Source organism: Molothrus ater, chromosome 6 (genome assembly GCF_012460135.2).
Source record: "Molothrus ater isolate BHLD 08-10-18 breed brown headed cowbird chromosome 6, BPBGC_Mater_1.1, whole genome shotgun sequence".
NCBI lineage: Eukaryota > Metazoa > Chordata > Aves > Passeriformes > Icteridae > Molothrus > Molothrus ater.
This window is the reverse complement of record NC_050483.2, coordinates 9,187,996-9,202,233: the sequence shown is the minus strand read 5'-3', so window position 1 is coordinate 9,202,233 and position 14,238 is coordinate 9,187,996. Positions and strand designations below refer to the sequence as shown.

Sequence of the window (14,238 nt, the reverse complement as noted above, 5' to 3'; positions counted from 1 at the left end):
TCACAGAAGGATCCCAGCACCTCCATGTTCATCCAAAGGGGAGATCTCCACACTGCTCAGGCTGGAAAATCCAATAGATTGAATATTTGGGATATATCCTTGACTGAGAGCACACATGCTCCTCTTCTATCCCTGTCATTCTCATCCACTCCCAAAAAATTCCCTGTTTGCACTAATATCCTTCTTTTTATAGGACAGGTTGAATTTAACTTGGAATAACTCAAAGCATCCAGTTCCTTCCTTAGTTTCCTTCTCCACTGAAGGACAGATTCCTAGAACTGATCTTGAGGGACAGGGATCATGGAATTCTGGAATGGTTTGGGTGGGAAGGGACCTTAAAGATCCAGTTCCATCCCTGCCATGGGCAGGGACACCTTCCACTACTTCCAGGACAACTTCCAGCCTGCTCCAACCTGGCCATGGGATGGCAAATCCACAAGCTCTGGACTTCCACTTCCCCCAAGTGTTTTCCCACTCCAAAGGCTGAGATCCAGAGCAGAGAGAGCTGGGGAAGAAACAACCAACCCCCAGTGAGTCCGTGGATCCTTCCCAAAAGCCACATACCCAATTCCTGGTGTCCTTCCCACCTCCCCCAACTCACTCACCACCCTTTAAGGCAGAAACCTCAGGCAATTCCCAACCATCCGTGTCCAGGACATCCTTGGCAACAGTCACATACTCCAGCCATGCTTCCAACATCCATTTTATACAGAGTGCCATAGAATATACAGAAAATTTATATACATCCATGTTTCTGGAATTAGGTTATAATTCATCCGATCTTTCTTTACAGCGGATTAGTTCAGATCTTTCGTACAGAGGTACAAAAAAAGTCACGTGGAGAATGAAGGGCACATGAGGAGTGCTTGAGTTTCCTTGGAATCTTCATGCTGGGGCAGCTCGGAGCAGGGATTCAGAGGGCAGCATTCCCAGGATGAGCATGGGGACGCAGGATGCTGGGCTGTTTTTTCCCCCCCAGTTGCATATCCAAGTGCTCCAAGCCCTGCCAGAAGCAGTGGGAGTGCCTCAGAGCTCCCTGGAAGGGCTGCTTCTCCCAAAAACGCCAAAGGCTTCAGCTCCAAGGAGGCAATGAGGATCCAGCAGGAAATGAATCCAGAGGTATCCTGCTCTGAGCTGCCCCAGCACGAGATGGGACACAGGTGACAGGCAGGAAGGGCTTTTCCAGAGAGGCAGAGCCAAAGGAAAGGGGCTCACAGGGCTCAACATTCCAGACAGGGAGGCACAGCCCATGCCCAAATATCCCTGTGCCCACAGGAATTCCACATAGTGCCAGGACAGGAGCTCGAGAGTATTCCCTGGACTTGTGGAGGGAAAGGTGGGAAGCTGGAGCTGCAGGTGAGGCCACTTTGCCACCACCAAGCACTGGGGACATCCCAGGAAAGGAGTGAGGACCCAAAGGGTGTGGCAGTGTCCTAGGAAAAACCCCTGCCAGGATCCCTTTGCACACAAAACTTCCCAAAAGTGGATATCCCAGCAGGACAGACCCGTGCCACCCCAGCTGGGACTTCTGACTCTGAGCCATTGGAACTGCACAAAGCCCAGGATGGGAAGCAGGGAAGTGGAATCCAAAGAAAAACCAGTGTCAAGGCTTGCTCCTGTGCTGCAAGGATTTTCAGGAATCAAGAGGTGAAGACAGGGAGTCATCTCTCAGCCCACAGTTGTGTTGGGAAGGTGGGAAAGTCCGGACATGCAGCATGGTGTGACACAGTGACATCACAGGGACTGGACACAACCAAGGGAAGCAGGAAAAATTCCCAGGGAGCTGCTCCAGAGACAGGGAGAAACTTGGTGTGGGTTGGAGGAAATCGCCTGCCTCAGGTCAAGATTTGCTTTTGGCACTTGGATACAACCTCAGGCAGCAGGGAAAAGTGGGAAGGTGTGGGAAGTCCTGGCTGAGGCAGAATGGGAGAGCTTGGAAGCAAGGGCAGCTCCTGCCAGGCCTTGGTCACACTTCCATACTCCCAGAGAAGTGGGAAAGTAAGGTGGGAGATGTCTGATCCCAGAAACTGGGACCTGAAGCCAGGGAGAACAAAGGCACAAGAGGTATGAACTCAAAAAAACATGGAAAGAACAATGAGAATGGAGACAGCAAAGCACTTGGAGGCTGATGATGATTCCCTATAACAAAGCAAGGAATTGCCCTAATCCTTGGCTATTTGGAATTTCCAGCCCTTAAGCAGCTCCTTGGAGCTGGAAGAAGGGGAAGGGCATCAGTGACTGCTGATCCAGCCCCCTTCCCACCCCTCTCTCCATCCACAACTCCCCCGTGGGTCTGACTGGAGAGCAGAGGGCTCCCAGACTGCATGCCAGCTTCCAGCTGCAGTATTCCCTCCTCTCCTTCTTCCCACAGCTGCCAAGGATGGGCCGTGTTTGCCTCCAGCAGGATCCATGCAGCATTGCTTCCTCCACACAGGAGCCATGAGAGGGAGCTTTGGCACAAGAAATGAGGCTCTTCCTGAAATCCAGCAGCTCTTCCCAAAAATCAGTACTGCACAGGCTCTGGGAACAAAGCAAGGAGCCCAGTTCCAGGCAATGCTTTCCAACTGCTTCCTTCAGAGGGATTTCTCAGCAGAGCAATCCATGCAGAGGTGCTGCTGGAATTCCAACCTTCCCTTTCCTGCAGCACTGTAACACTGCAAGCAGGGAATCACAGAATTCCAGAATCATTTGGAAGCTCCCACCCACTGCTGTGGGCAGGGACATCTTTCCCTAGCCCAGGTTGTTCCAAGCCTTATCCAACCTGGCCTGGAATATTTCCAGAAATGAGGAATCCACACCCCCCTTTGGCAACGTTACTCAAAAGCTGCAGTTACAACCACTATTCCTAAACCCACTGGAATTAAATATTCCTCCTCCCGTCCTGCAAAGCCAGAATGTCCTACTGCCAAGGGAAGAATATCCCAGAATGGATAAGGATAAACCCAGCATGGAGGGGAGCTCCAGCCCAGCAATTCCCAAGGCAAACACAGAAGGGCTCTGCTGCCCAATGGAGGCTCTTGGATACAGCCTCAAAATACAAATCCAAACACACCCGTTCCAGCAATAATTAATCCTACCTAATTCCCATTGCTAGGAGTAATCCTGATTATTCCTATGTCCCAATTTGTAAATGAAAGCTGTGTGGGCGAGGCCATGGAAATAATATTATCTGCCTGCAGGAAAAGAGCAGCAGAAGCTGAGAAAACATCAAAGTGCATGGAGAATGTGTTAGATATTCATCCTGCATCCCCACGCTTGGAGCTTTTCCTCCTTCTTACGTGCCCTTGGAAACAGATTTCCCACTTTAATCCTGCATGGGACTATCAACTGCTCCTGGAATCTAGCATCCTAAAAGAATAGAACTGGGAATCACTGGAATTCTATAACCACACTCCCCGTCCACTGCCATCCCAGCCCTCTGCAGAGACCAAAATACCTCCCACAAATCCTGTTTGCTTTGGAAACAAGTTCCTAAAAAGTTCCAAGAATCTCATTTAACTGCTTTGGGATAGTCTTCCCATGTTTCCCATGTGCTATCAAGGATGTGGAATGAGCCATCAGCACCCTGAGAGAAGAGAGGGATGAGATGGCTCCTGAAATAGGTGAGAAGCACAGGGAGCAAAGAAAAGAGGGAAGCTTTAGGGGGAAATGAATATTCCAGATGGAGAAGGCAGCCCCGACGGAGAAGAAGCAATGATAAATATTGGAAAAGAGCTGGTATATCCTCAGCACTGCAGGATCCTTCCCAAATTTTTTGGCACTGCTCAATGAAAACAATAATAAAATCAATTTAGTGGTGCAGAAGAGCCTCAGCTCCGTTCCTCTGCCAAGGAACTCTTGGAATACCAACATTCAGCAGTGTTGGAAAGGACCTTTAAAGGTCACTCAGTCCAAGGAAGAAGGATCAGAATGGATCTTAAGGATGAAGCATGGAATGGGTAAACTGTTGGTTGGTCTGGGGTGTCAGGCACTTCCAGCACTGCCTCTGCAGAGGGTGGAACATCCTGTTGGAGTATCATGGGAATATCCGAAGATCAGAAGGCACAAAGCTGAAGAGGAAGAAGCAGAAGCCAAAAGATTTGGAAAACTGGAGATGCTTCGTATTCCCAAAGACAGCAGGAAGAGAAAGCAGGAAGTGTGTACAGTACAGATGAAGGAGGTAGCTGCAGCTTTAACATTTATTTCAGTATTCCAGGTGTGCTTTTCTAGGAGGATATGGGAGATCAGCCTTTCCAAATGCCCAGATAGCAAAGGAGTGATGGGAATGGAGACACGGAATGCTGGGGGATCAAGACACAGTAATGGGGATCAAGACACGGAGACATTTAAAGCAGAAATAATTCCAAGAACGTGGATTTCATTTGGGAGGACTGGGATCAGATCTGTTTGTCAACAAAAACCAGGAATTATCTATGAGAGGATACAATGAGAACCTTTGAGGGGCTCTTTTGTGCCTTTACTCCTTGACCTGTGGCAAGCCCAGCTCCCAGGAATTACGTATTTCCAGGTTTTCCAAAGTCCAGTAATCACAGAGCAAAAACCTGCAGCATTCCAGACTGCTTCCTGTCAGGGCAAGGGAAGGCCATTCCTATGGGATACAGTTCCAATGGCACAAAGAAGGAAACAGTCACCCAAGGACTGAGTCTTTCAGGACACAGCAGAGGAACGCCAGGGAAGGGACTTTCTAGTGCAACATTTGAGCCATGGAACATCAGCAGGTTCCCACTGGAATCGTTTTAGGAGGGAGATATCCCACTTTTCCTCGCCTGGAGGCACCTCCCACCAGTAGTTCCATCTAATCCCAGGTATCCATGTTGCTCCCAGGGACAGAGATGATCCTTTTGCTTAGTGTTTTAAAGTGCTTTGCAGATCCCAAGCTCTGCCTTAGTGCTAAGGGTTAATTCCTGCTGGGAATAAGGGCAGGAATGAGCTCCTTATCCCAACTCCTGGGCCAGAAGGGGAGCTAGCCCGCTAGCCCCGGCCTCCCTGCCCCTCAGCTCCCCTTTTCCCCTCAAACCTTCCCAGATTTTTGTGCATATTCCCAAAAAATCACCTCGGTAGTGTTTCCTGAGTGCAGGAATTCCTCCTTACCCTGTGCTGTGCTCCCAAACCACCTGCTCCCTGCTCATTTTTTAAGGACCTACAAAAACAAAAAGAACTTCTGGTTGCTCAGAATAAAAGGATTTTTCTTCTCCAAATCCCTCTGGATCCAGAGGGGCTTCCTCCCTCTGATTCCACTCAGGGAAAGGTCACCTTTGGAACTTTAAACCACAGGGATAATGTTTTCCTGGCCGCTTCAAGCACTTCTGAATGCTCTGAAATGGGTAAGGAGCAAGGGCTGGAGCATCCCACACTGGATGGAGTGGGATATCAGCACTTGGACCCAGAATCCAGTGGAATTCCGTGCACCCAGGATTATTTACATCAATGCACAGTGGTTATAAAGTGCTCCTCAATGGCATTGGATCCCACTGGCTCCCAGGAAGCACAGCCCTGACCCATCCCAGTGCTTCCACAGCCCACAGGGAGAACAGGAAGCCTGGGATTTGCCAGGAACTGAGCTCCTGGAAAGCACAGCATCCTCCTACAATGGAAATAACACTGCTAAGGAGGGGAAAAGGGAGCAACCACAGGATTCTAAGGAAGTTAAAACAGGAATTTCTTTTCCAGGGAACTCCAGGGAGAGCCATCAGTAACTGCTGAGCTTTGAGGGGGGAGTTGTGGCAATTCAAGGCCTTTTCCAGGTCCCAAGAATGTTTCATTTCCTACAATAGGTAGTTATCCTCCTGCTCCCATCACTGGAAAACCTGCCTGGAGAGGCGGAGCAGGCTCCTCTGGGCCCGGAGGCTCAGGTAGTTTTCCTAACTTGCTCAAGCTTTCCTATATGGAATTGTGCAGGTGGGGAGAGGGGGCAGGCAGTTACCCCCGAATCCAAGCCACTTGGGAAGCAGGGGGCTTGGAATTCTGCCTGCCATCCTCTCTTCCCTCAGTCCCCAGAGGGAACAGCATGGGAAGGAGAGGATGACCATGGATTTTCCTTTGGGAAAGCATCCCTATTTCCTTAATAAATACTTTCCAACCAGCTCAGCAGCTCTGTAAACATACAAGAGATTGCAACACTGGGGAAAAGTCCATCTTTTCCCTGAATTCCCAATGACAGAGGCTGGCACTGATCCACGGATGCTGCATATGGGTGGTGTGAGGACCCCAGGGATCCAGGAGAGACTCTCAGACTCCACAGGGCCTGGAAAATAATGCCAGATGCATCTTGCAGTTGATCCATCCACATCCATGCAGCTCTGAGATGAGAATCCTGGCAGTCCCACGGGAATGTCGCCAGCTTAGAGGGGTCCAGGGAACCAAGGAGTGATGGGGGTGATATCCAGGAGAACTTTCTGCTAAAGGCAGAGGGATTGGGCTCTTGGGAACAGCGTCCTTCCCTCTCTCGGGAGTGCTCGGGAGAGAGAAACCACGGTGCCAGCCCCATTCCTGCTGCGCCTGGCTGGGAAGGGGAGACTGGATTTGGGGGGAATACAGCCCCAATGGCTTTAAAACAGGAGTGTCCTACAAAAGCAATCCCCATGGAAGTGTGCCGAATTGGATCTTGGGCCGGATCCGTGGTAGTGCAACAGGGCCCAAAGTCTCAATCCGCTCATTTCCCAAAACCACCGGCTCGGTCCCGAGGAGAGGGATCTGCCCCGGCTCCCTCCTGCTTCCATCTATCCAGGTGTCTCACTCCCAAACTCAGCAGGTGCCCCAGGGCAAGGAATCTGCCTCTGGAATGAGACAGGCTGAGGTAGGGAACTTTAGTGCCTCAGACCCTCTCAGGCCCCGTGGGGCAAAGCTTCTCCCAGCTCCAAGCACAGGATTCCAGCACAATCCATCCTCCAGACACCACCACTGGGTCACCCCAGAAAGGATTTTTCCAGCTGTCTCCTCTGATCCCAACTGCCCGATGACAGCCTCCTCCATGGATTATCCCACTGGGATCATTCCACCCCTTTCCCCTGCACTAAAGGGCCGAAATCATGAGGTCGTCCTGCTTGGCAGGGCTGGTTACGTGTCCGGAAGGGGTGGAAGTCCGGATTTTGTCCGTGGCCAGGCATTCCTGGCTGCTCACACCCGTGGGAGTGATATCCATGAGTTCTCCGGATGAGCTAAGGGGGAAGGAGGGTGACACGGAGATTCCCGACGAGGGATCCGTCGAGCCCGCAAACAACCTCGGGGGCTTTGGGACTAAGTTGGGCTCGTACTGTGCCCTCAGCAGGATCTCCTGGTCGCTGACGGATTTGGGAATCTCCGCAAAGTCGCTGGAGCTGTCCGACACCATCATGCAGTAAATGTCCTGGAAGGAGCTGCTTTTGCTGTCCAGGTTGAAGAGGCTGTCAATGAATTCAGCGAATTCCAGCACCTGGGGACTGGGAACGTCGGCCAGGCGGCCGTTGTGGAGCGGGGGCTCTTCCCGAGGGGACGAGGACGTGCGTTCCCCGTCGCTCCCGGTGCCCTCGGCGCTGCAGCGGCGCTGGGGGGTGGTGCCGCCGCTGTTGAGGACGTTTTCCGGGGCCTGCGTCTCCTGGGAATGCTTGGAGAGGCTGTCAGCAGCCAGCAGCTCTGTCCGGGAGCTGAGGGAAGGGTTTTCCTCAGGGATAACGGGGTCTATATAAAAGCAGTGCGTCTCGTCCTTCTCCATGACCGCATGGAGGCTGGGGGAGCCCCGGATGCTCCGGAAGCCGGAGGAGCGCCGGGAATCGAAGCTGTAGATGGATTCGTTGTCCGAGAGGCTCTCCATGGTGGCCAGAGGGGCACGGCGGTCCTGGAGCTCCACGGAGAGACGTTCCTTGGTGTCCAGGAGAAGCAGCTCCACGGGGTCCTTTTGCACGGGAGAAAGCGGCTTCGTCTCATAGAATCCCTCCAGGCTGATTTCCGAATGGGATTTGCTCCTGCAACGGGAAACAGAGAACACGAGGCTGCAGAATTCCAGAACAGCTAGAGGATCTGAGGGTTCCTCACACAGTTCCTCCAACCAGAGGCATCCACAACTCCAGGGATCTGTTCTCGATCCATCCTCCCAGCTGGAAATACCACAAATGGATTCTCCCTCTGCAAACTCCAGTTCTTGCCCTTCTCCCTTTTTTCCTGGCTCACTAAATCCTTCTCTCTTTCCAGAGAGGCTGTGGACTATCCCTGATGGTGTTCCAGGTTGGACAGAGCTTGGAGCAACCTGGGCTGGCAGAAGGTGTCCCTACCCATGTCAGGGGCTGGAACTGGATGATCCTTAAATCCCTTCCAAACCAAACCAAACTTGCCTCCAAGTTTTACCTTAGGAAAACCTCACCTGTCTGGATAAGGAAAAAAAAAAAGAAAGTCTCTCTCATATCTTTTCCTGACCTTGCTGCAGTCAAATTCCTAAGCAACACAAGGGATTTTTCCCCTAGATTTTTCCTGACATTCCTCAAGACATCCTGAAGCTTTAATTCCCACAAAGGCCCATGGATCTGTCTTTCCCACAAACATGGATCACACAATGCTCCAAGAAGAAGAGGACCCACACCTGTGGGTATTTATTAATATTTTTAATATTCCATATAAAATCTCTCCTTACTTGGTACTGCTGTTCCTTCTGTCCACTGGGATGGCCCCAGTTCCGATCTGCACGGTGGGGCAGCTGGGCAAGGGCTGGCTCTGGAATATCAGCTCCGGGGTGAGATCCACTTCTGTAGGACTCACCATCACTTTGGCTGCAGAAAGCAGAGCTGTTTTCCCCTTGTTGTAGTTCTCCAAGACCTGTTCAAAGAAAGCAGAGGGACAGCAGGGATTGACTGGAGGCTTTCAAACAGCTGGATAGGCCTCTTTCTTCCCAGAGCCTTCTGGAAGCACAGGGAGATAAAGGATTAGATGGATAAATCCTGCCACATCCCTGGATGTCACCTGGGCTCCAATTTAATAGGAGCTCCTGGAATGAACCATCACCGCCCAACCTCATGTTATTCTGATGTTAAATTTGGAAACAGGAGCTTCTGGGACTGTGGGAATTCCATTCCCAGACCCTGTCACCCTCCACTCCCAATACCCTGTGCAAGACTGACCAGGAGCATCCCCTTTCCTCCTCTTCTTTAAAATAAACAGCTTGGTGTATTTAACCAGCAGCATTCCCGGCTAAGCCTGCCTGTCCCAGTGGTTTTTGGGATGACAATTCCCTGCCTTACCTTGTTGAGCCCTTCCATGACCACGTAGGGGAGGTGTTCGTGCAGCATGGCCGGGGAGATGATCACCTCGTTGAAGGCCTTGTTGTCCCCCCAGATGGCAAAGTAGGTGGGATCCTCCTGCTCACAGCAGCTGGAAAAGGGGTCCAGACAACAGGGAAAATGGGATGGAAGAGCAGGGCAGTGTTTTGGCATGTGAAAACAGCAGGATGCAGAGGGAGAAAAAGAGGAAAAATAGAGGGAGGAGCTGTTAAAATACATATTGCTCCAAAATCCTGCTTTATGGGGACATGATTATGTATGGACTAATCATCATCTAAAGAGGAAAAGGACTTTGGACAAGGGCCTGGAATAATGGGAAAAGGGGGAGTAGCTTTAAGCAGAAAGAAAGTGGGTTTAGATGGGATACTGGGAAAAAATTCTTCCCTGTGAGGGTGCAGAGGCCCTGGCACAGGTTGCTGCCCTATCCCTGGAAGTGTTCCAGGCCAGGTTGGATGGGCTTGAAGTAACCTGGAATGGTGGAAGGCATCCCTGCCCATGGCAGGGGCTGGAACTGGATGATCCTTAAGTCCCTTCCAACCCAAACCATTACAGCATTCCATGTGCTGGTTTAGATTAGATATTGAAGAAACTCTTCCCTGTGAGGGTGGTGAGACTGGAAAATTGGGTTGGATTTCCAAGGGAAGTTGTGGCTGCCCTATCCCTGGAAGTGTTCAAATCCAGGCTGGACTTGTCTTGGAACAACCTGGTCTGGTGGAAGGCATCCCTCCCCATGATCTCCACAGTCCCTTCCAACCCAAACCGTTCCATAACTCTGCCAGCACAGCCAGAACCACTGGCCCCCGTGAGACAGCGGGGAAGAAAACTCCCTTCTCCTTGTGTCAGGGGGAGTTTTGCATCAAGGATTCCAGCAGGAACTGCAGGACTCACCAGCACTGCTCGGCAGGGTGGTTGTGCACCACGTGGATGATGCGGCCGGGGGGGTACAGGGGGGTGCTGGCACTCAGGGCGATGGTCAGGTCACTGGGATGTGTCCAGAGCCGGTTGCTCGTCACCGAGTTCTCCTCTGGCTCCTCAGGAAGCTCGGATTTGGGAATGCACTTGGTAGCCCCCACAATGATCCGCCACTGTTCCCACAAAGAGAGAGAGAGAGAGAGAGAGGAGGGAGGATTTGAGGAGAGAAAAGCAAAAAACCAGTTTTCTTTCACACAGGAGGGATTTGCCTAAGGAAGGTGTGTGAAACACCACCAAAGGTGTCCAGGAAAAACACAGTGACACTGGGAATAAATAAGGAATGATACAAGGACAGGAAAAGAGGGAAGCTGGATACAGAGATGATCCAAATGTTTCTGAAAGTTGATTTTCCTTTCCCAATTATTTACCCTCTCCAGGTAAATTCCATCATGTATTATCCCTAAAAATCTTTGTATTTAATGGGTTTTTTTCCATCTTGGTGCAATGGTAAAGACTGGGGAGGGACAACTTCCCACATTTCCTATCTCCAAGACATGAGCAGACCATTTATCCTGGAACAGCATCACCCCAATGTTCTGACAAGCACAGGTGTTGGACTTTCAGCCTGTTCCCAGTTTTAACTGGTCAGGAAAATCCACACTCGGAATACAGACTTTAAAAGAGGCTCAGACAGATAATTCCCTGCTCAGTTATTTGGGATGTGTGATGGTGAAGTTTCAGCAAGTGAGCCAGAATGATCCCACTGAGCTCTCCAGCTCTTTCCATCATTCCTCTGGTTCCCTAAATAATGATCCTGAGGAGGCCTGGAGGAAACCCACCCTTCTTGCCACTAAAATTCCCCCCTGCTCAGAGACATCTCCAGGTGTTGGTTCTTCCCTCTTACCTTTGGTTTGGTGCTTCTTTGGAGAACATCCAGAAGCTGCCGGCGAAATCCCTCCAGCTGAGAGAGCCCGATCCTGGAAGAGAGGAAGATGTGACCATGGAAAAGAGGAAGATGTGACTCTGGACAAAAACAGGAGTGGTTATGGAAAAGAGGAAGATGTGATTCTGGAAGGGATTAAGATGTGATTCTGGAAAAGAAGAAGCGAGTCTGAAAAAGAAGAAAATTATGGATATGGAAGACAACACCTGGGCAGGGAACAGGACAGGAAGGATATGGAGCACGGTAAACAAGGCATTGTGTTTAAAAGGACATTAAAAATAGACAACATGGAGCAGATGGATTCAGAAGTGGCATCAACCAGGAGCAGGAGCCAGGAGTGAGAGGCCCAGGGAATTACAAGGACAATAACAAGGATAGGATCAGTGAACAGGGAATGAGGGAGGTGACGACGAAGATGGCACAGAACAGGTGAGTTGGAAAAGTGTCCTGGAGCTGAATGACACCACTGAGTAGATGACAGGATGGACAGGATCATGGCATCCAGGTAATTTCCAGGTTGCCTGGCTCAAATCCCAGGTTCCAAATCCCTGCTCAGCAGAACTTATCCCAGGAGATAAGGAAGGTGAGGAATGCCAAGGCACAAGGAATGAGCTGGTTTGGAGATGAAGTGACATGGAACAGGGATTTTGGGACAAACTGGTCCAAATGAGGTGGCAGCCTATCCAGGACAGGGCCAAGATAACGCAGGAAACCAGGAAAGTGGCACATCTGATTTTCCAGGTACCATAAGGGGGGATTCCAGAGGTAGGACATTCCCCCTTTTCTTTCACACAGGAGGGATTTGCCCATAAAACCCCAACAAAGGTGTCCAGGAAAAACACAGTGACATAGGGAACAATAAAAGGACAGGAAAATGAGGAAGCTGACGACAGAGATGATCCAAGTGTTTCAGACAGAAAACAGATTATTCAGGACAGAACAGCAGAGATTCATCAAGGAATTCAGACAATCCTCCACTTGCCTGGGCACCAGATCTTTGCCAAGCACCACTGCAGTCACAAACTCCTTGGAATACTCCATGGCATCCTCACTAGAAGAGAAACAGGAGCAAGAAGAAGCAAACAGTGTTTCATTCCCAATTCAGTGGCAGGGAAACCAGGGGCACAGACCCCAGTCCAAGCTCCAGGCTTTGGGGATTTGTGCCTTGTGGAAGAAAAGTCTGATCTCCACATCCTATGGCCCAATCATTCACCTGCACAAGACTCTGGATATAGCTGGGAAGGAAATGCTTGAACTGAATGCCTCATAGTCATTTTCCCATAGTTTGGGAATGGTGGGACAGCCAAGGAAGAAGATATTTCCTGCTCCTGAGGCTACAAGGTAGGATGAAATACCCCAATATTTGGGAGAATTCAAATGGCAAATTTCTGCAGCAACCTGACTTCCAAGACAAGAAGAAAGAAATCAAGATTCCCACTCTGAGTTTCCTGGAGAAATTCCCAACCAGTCACCATGGGCAGAGGCTGCCTCACTGACCTAGGGATGATCATGGGCATGACACAAGTCAGGAGCTAGCAAGGGATCCAGGAGTGGAAGTTTGGAGCAGAAGGTTGTACAACTCTCCTGAAATATCCTGCTCTGTGGCTGCAGAAGACCTGGGAATACTACAACAAGGAATGCCAGCATCCAGATTCAGCAGCAGGATGGTTTAAAACCCTTGGCTGCTCCCGGAATATGATGCAGGAACTACCAGGAGAAGCTTCTCATGATCCATAACTGATTGCAAGGATCCCCATGGCATCTGTCAGGACCAGGAGGACCTTCCCTCACTTCCCAGCAATCCAATGGGATGTTTTGTTTGGGAATGACATGACCAGAAGGTCTGTTCTCATTTATAATGGGAGGGATTCACAATTAATCTCTTCCTGGTTTTGCCCCACAGCCAAGGGAGGGAAATCAGAACAAACCCTGTGAGCAATTTTTGGCTGCAGAATGGCAGAAATCACATCCCAATTCCAAATTTTTGGAAAAAGAGTCTAAACAACTGGATCAGCTGCTGCAGATGCCTGCATTTGGTCAAGTATCTCCTTTATTTCCATCTATTCAGTGGGAGGGGGTAGAGAGTAAGGAAATTGCACCCATTTCCCATTAAATTTAGACCCATGGATAATTCAGTTATAAACCAGAATATTTGGGAGCCATTTGCCATCCAACTTGAATACCAAACTATATCCCAGAGGAAACACTCAGCTTCTCCAGGCTGCCTTGTCCATTTCACTGCTCCCTAGAGCCTCACAAGCAGGATCCAGTGTATCCCAACACCTACCTGAGCAGCCCACCTGGGGGGGAATAAGCAAAGCACTTCAGGGATGGATACTGGGGACGCAGCAGGAAGGACAGGATGGCAGCTGTGCCAGCTCCAAGGGAATGCCCAACCACAATCAGGCCGTAGTGTTTTGTTCCTCTTCCCTAAAAAACGTGGAAACAACAAGGAATCGAGGTCAGATGGGAAATGAAATTGAATTTATCCCCCAAATCTCTCCCTTTCCCCAGTTTTGGAGTCTGTTTCTATACATGAGCACTCCAGATTCCAGCTGAATGGCTCCTTGCTTGTTCTGAATCATGGAATCATCAGAGAATCCTGGAATGGTTTAGGTTGGAAAGGAAGGGAGAGATCATTCCAATTCCACACCCTGCCATGGGCAGGGACACCTTCCACTAGCCCAGGCTGCTCCAAGCCCCATCCAAGCCATGCTGGAACACTCCCAGGGATGGGGCAGACACAGCTCTTCTGGGAAACGTGTGCCAGGGCCTCACTGGAGGCTGGAATTCGTTCACTTCTAGAATTCTACATTTGGCCTACTGGGACTTTCCTGAAAGAAAGAAGGTGGGAAGAAAAAGGGAAGGCACACCAGCTATCTAAATTATTTAGGATTTGATGGGAGCTTTTTGTCCCTCCTGATAGCATCCAAGTCCACACAGAAAGTGTCTCTAAACCTCACCGGACACTTTTCTCTGGAATATCTGCCCTTGGCAACTGTCAGAAACAAGGTCCTGGGCTGGTGGGACCTGGGATGGCACTTATGGACCTAAAGCCAGGAAATATTCCTCCTGAGTAACAAAACAACTCCCATTTTCCTTTTCTAGGCAGAGAGGAATGAAGCTCCATCCCCAAAA

At 50.2% G+C, this 14,238-nt stretch overlaps 1 protein-coding gene across 5 annotated transcripts in view; it reads right to left on the bottom strand.

Moving 5' to 3' along the window:
* Positions 1-687: 687 nt before the first annotated feature.
* The window catches only part of DAGLA (diacylglycerol lipase alpha), a 56,597-nt gene continuing 43,046 nt past the window's right edge, over positions 688-14,238 (bottom strand). For all 5 annotated transcript variants that reach the window (XM_036383509.2, XM_036383511.2, XM_036383510.2 and 2 more), the window contains 7 exons: positions 13,388-13,530; positions 12,083-12,151; positions 11,062-11,134; positions 10,134-10,330; positions 9,207-9,336; positions 8,603-8,784; positions 688-7,940 (listed from right to left, as the gene is read on the bottom strand). In XM_036383509.2, the coding sequence (XP_036239402.1) occupies positions 7,013-7,940; positions 8,603-8,784; positions 9,207-9,336; positions 10,134-10,330; positions 11,062-11,134; positions 12,083-12,151; positions 13,388-13,530 (1,722 nt within the window). In that variant the 3' untranslated portion in view covers positions 688-7,012. The remainder of the gene's footprint in view (positions 7,941-8,602; positions 8,785-9,206; positions 9,337-10,133; positions 10,331-11,061; positions 11,135-12,082; positions 12,152-13,387; positions 13,531-14,238) is intronic.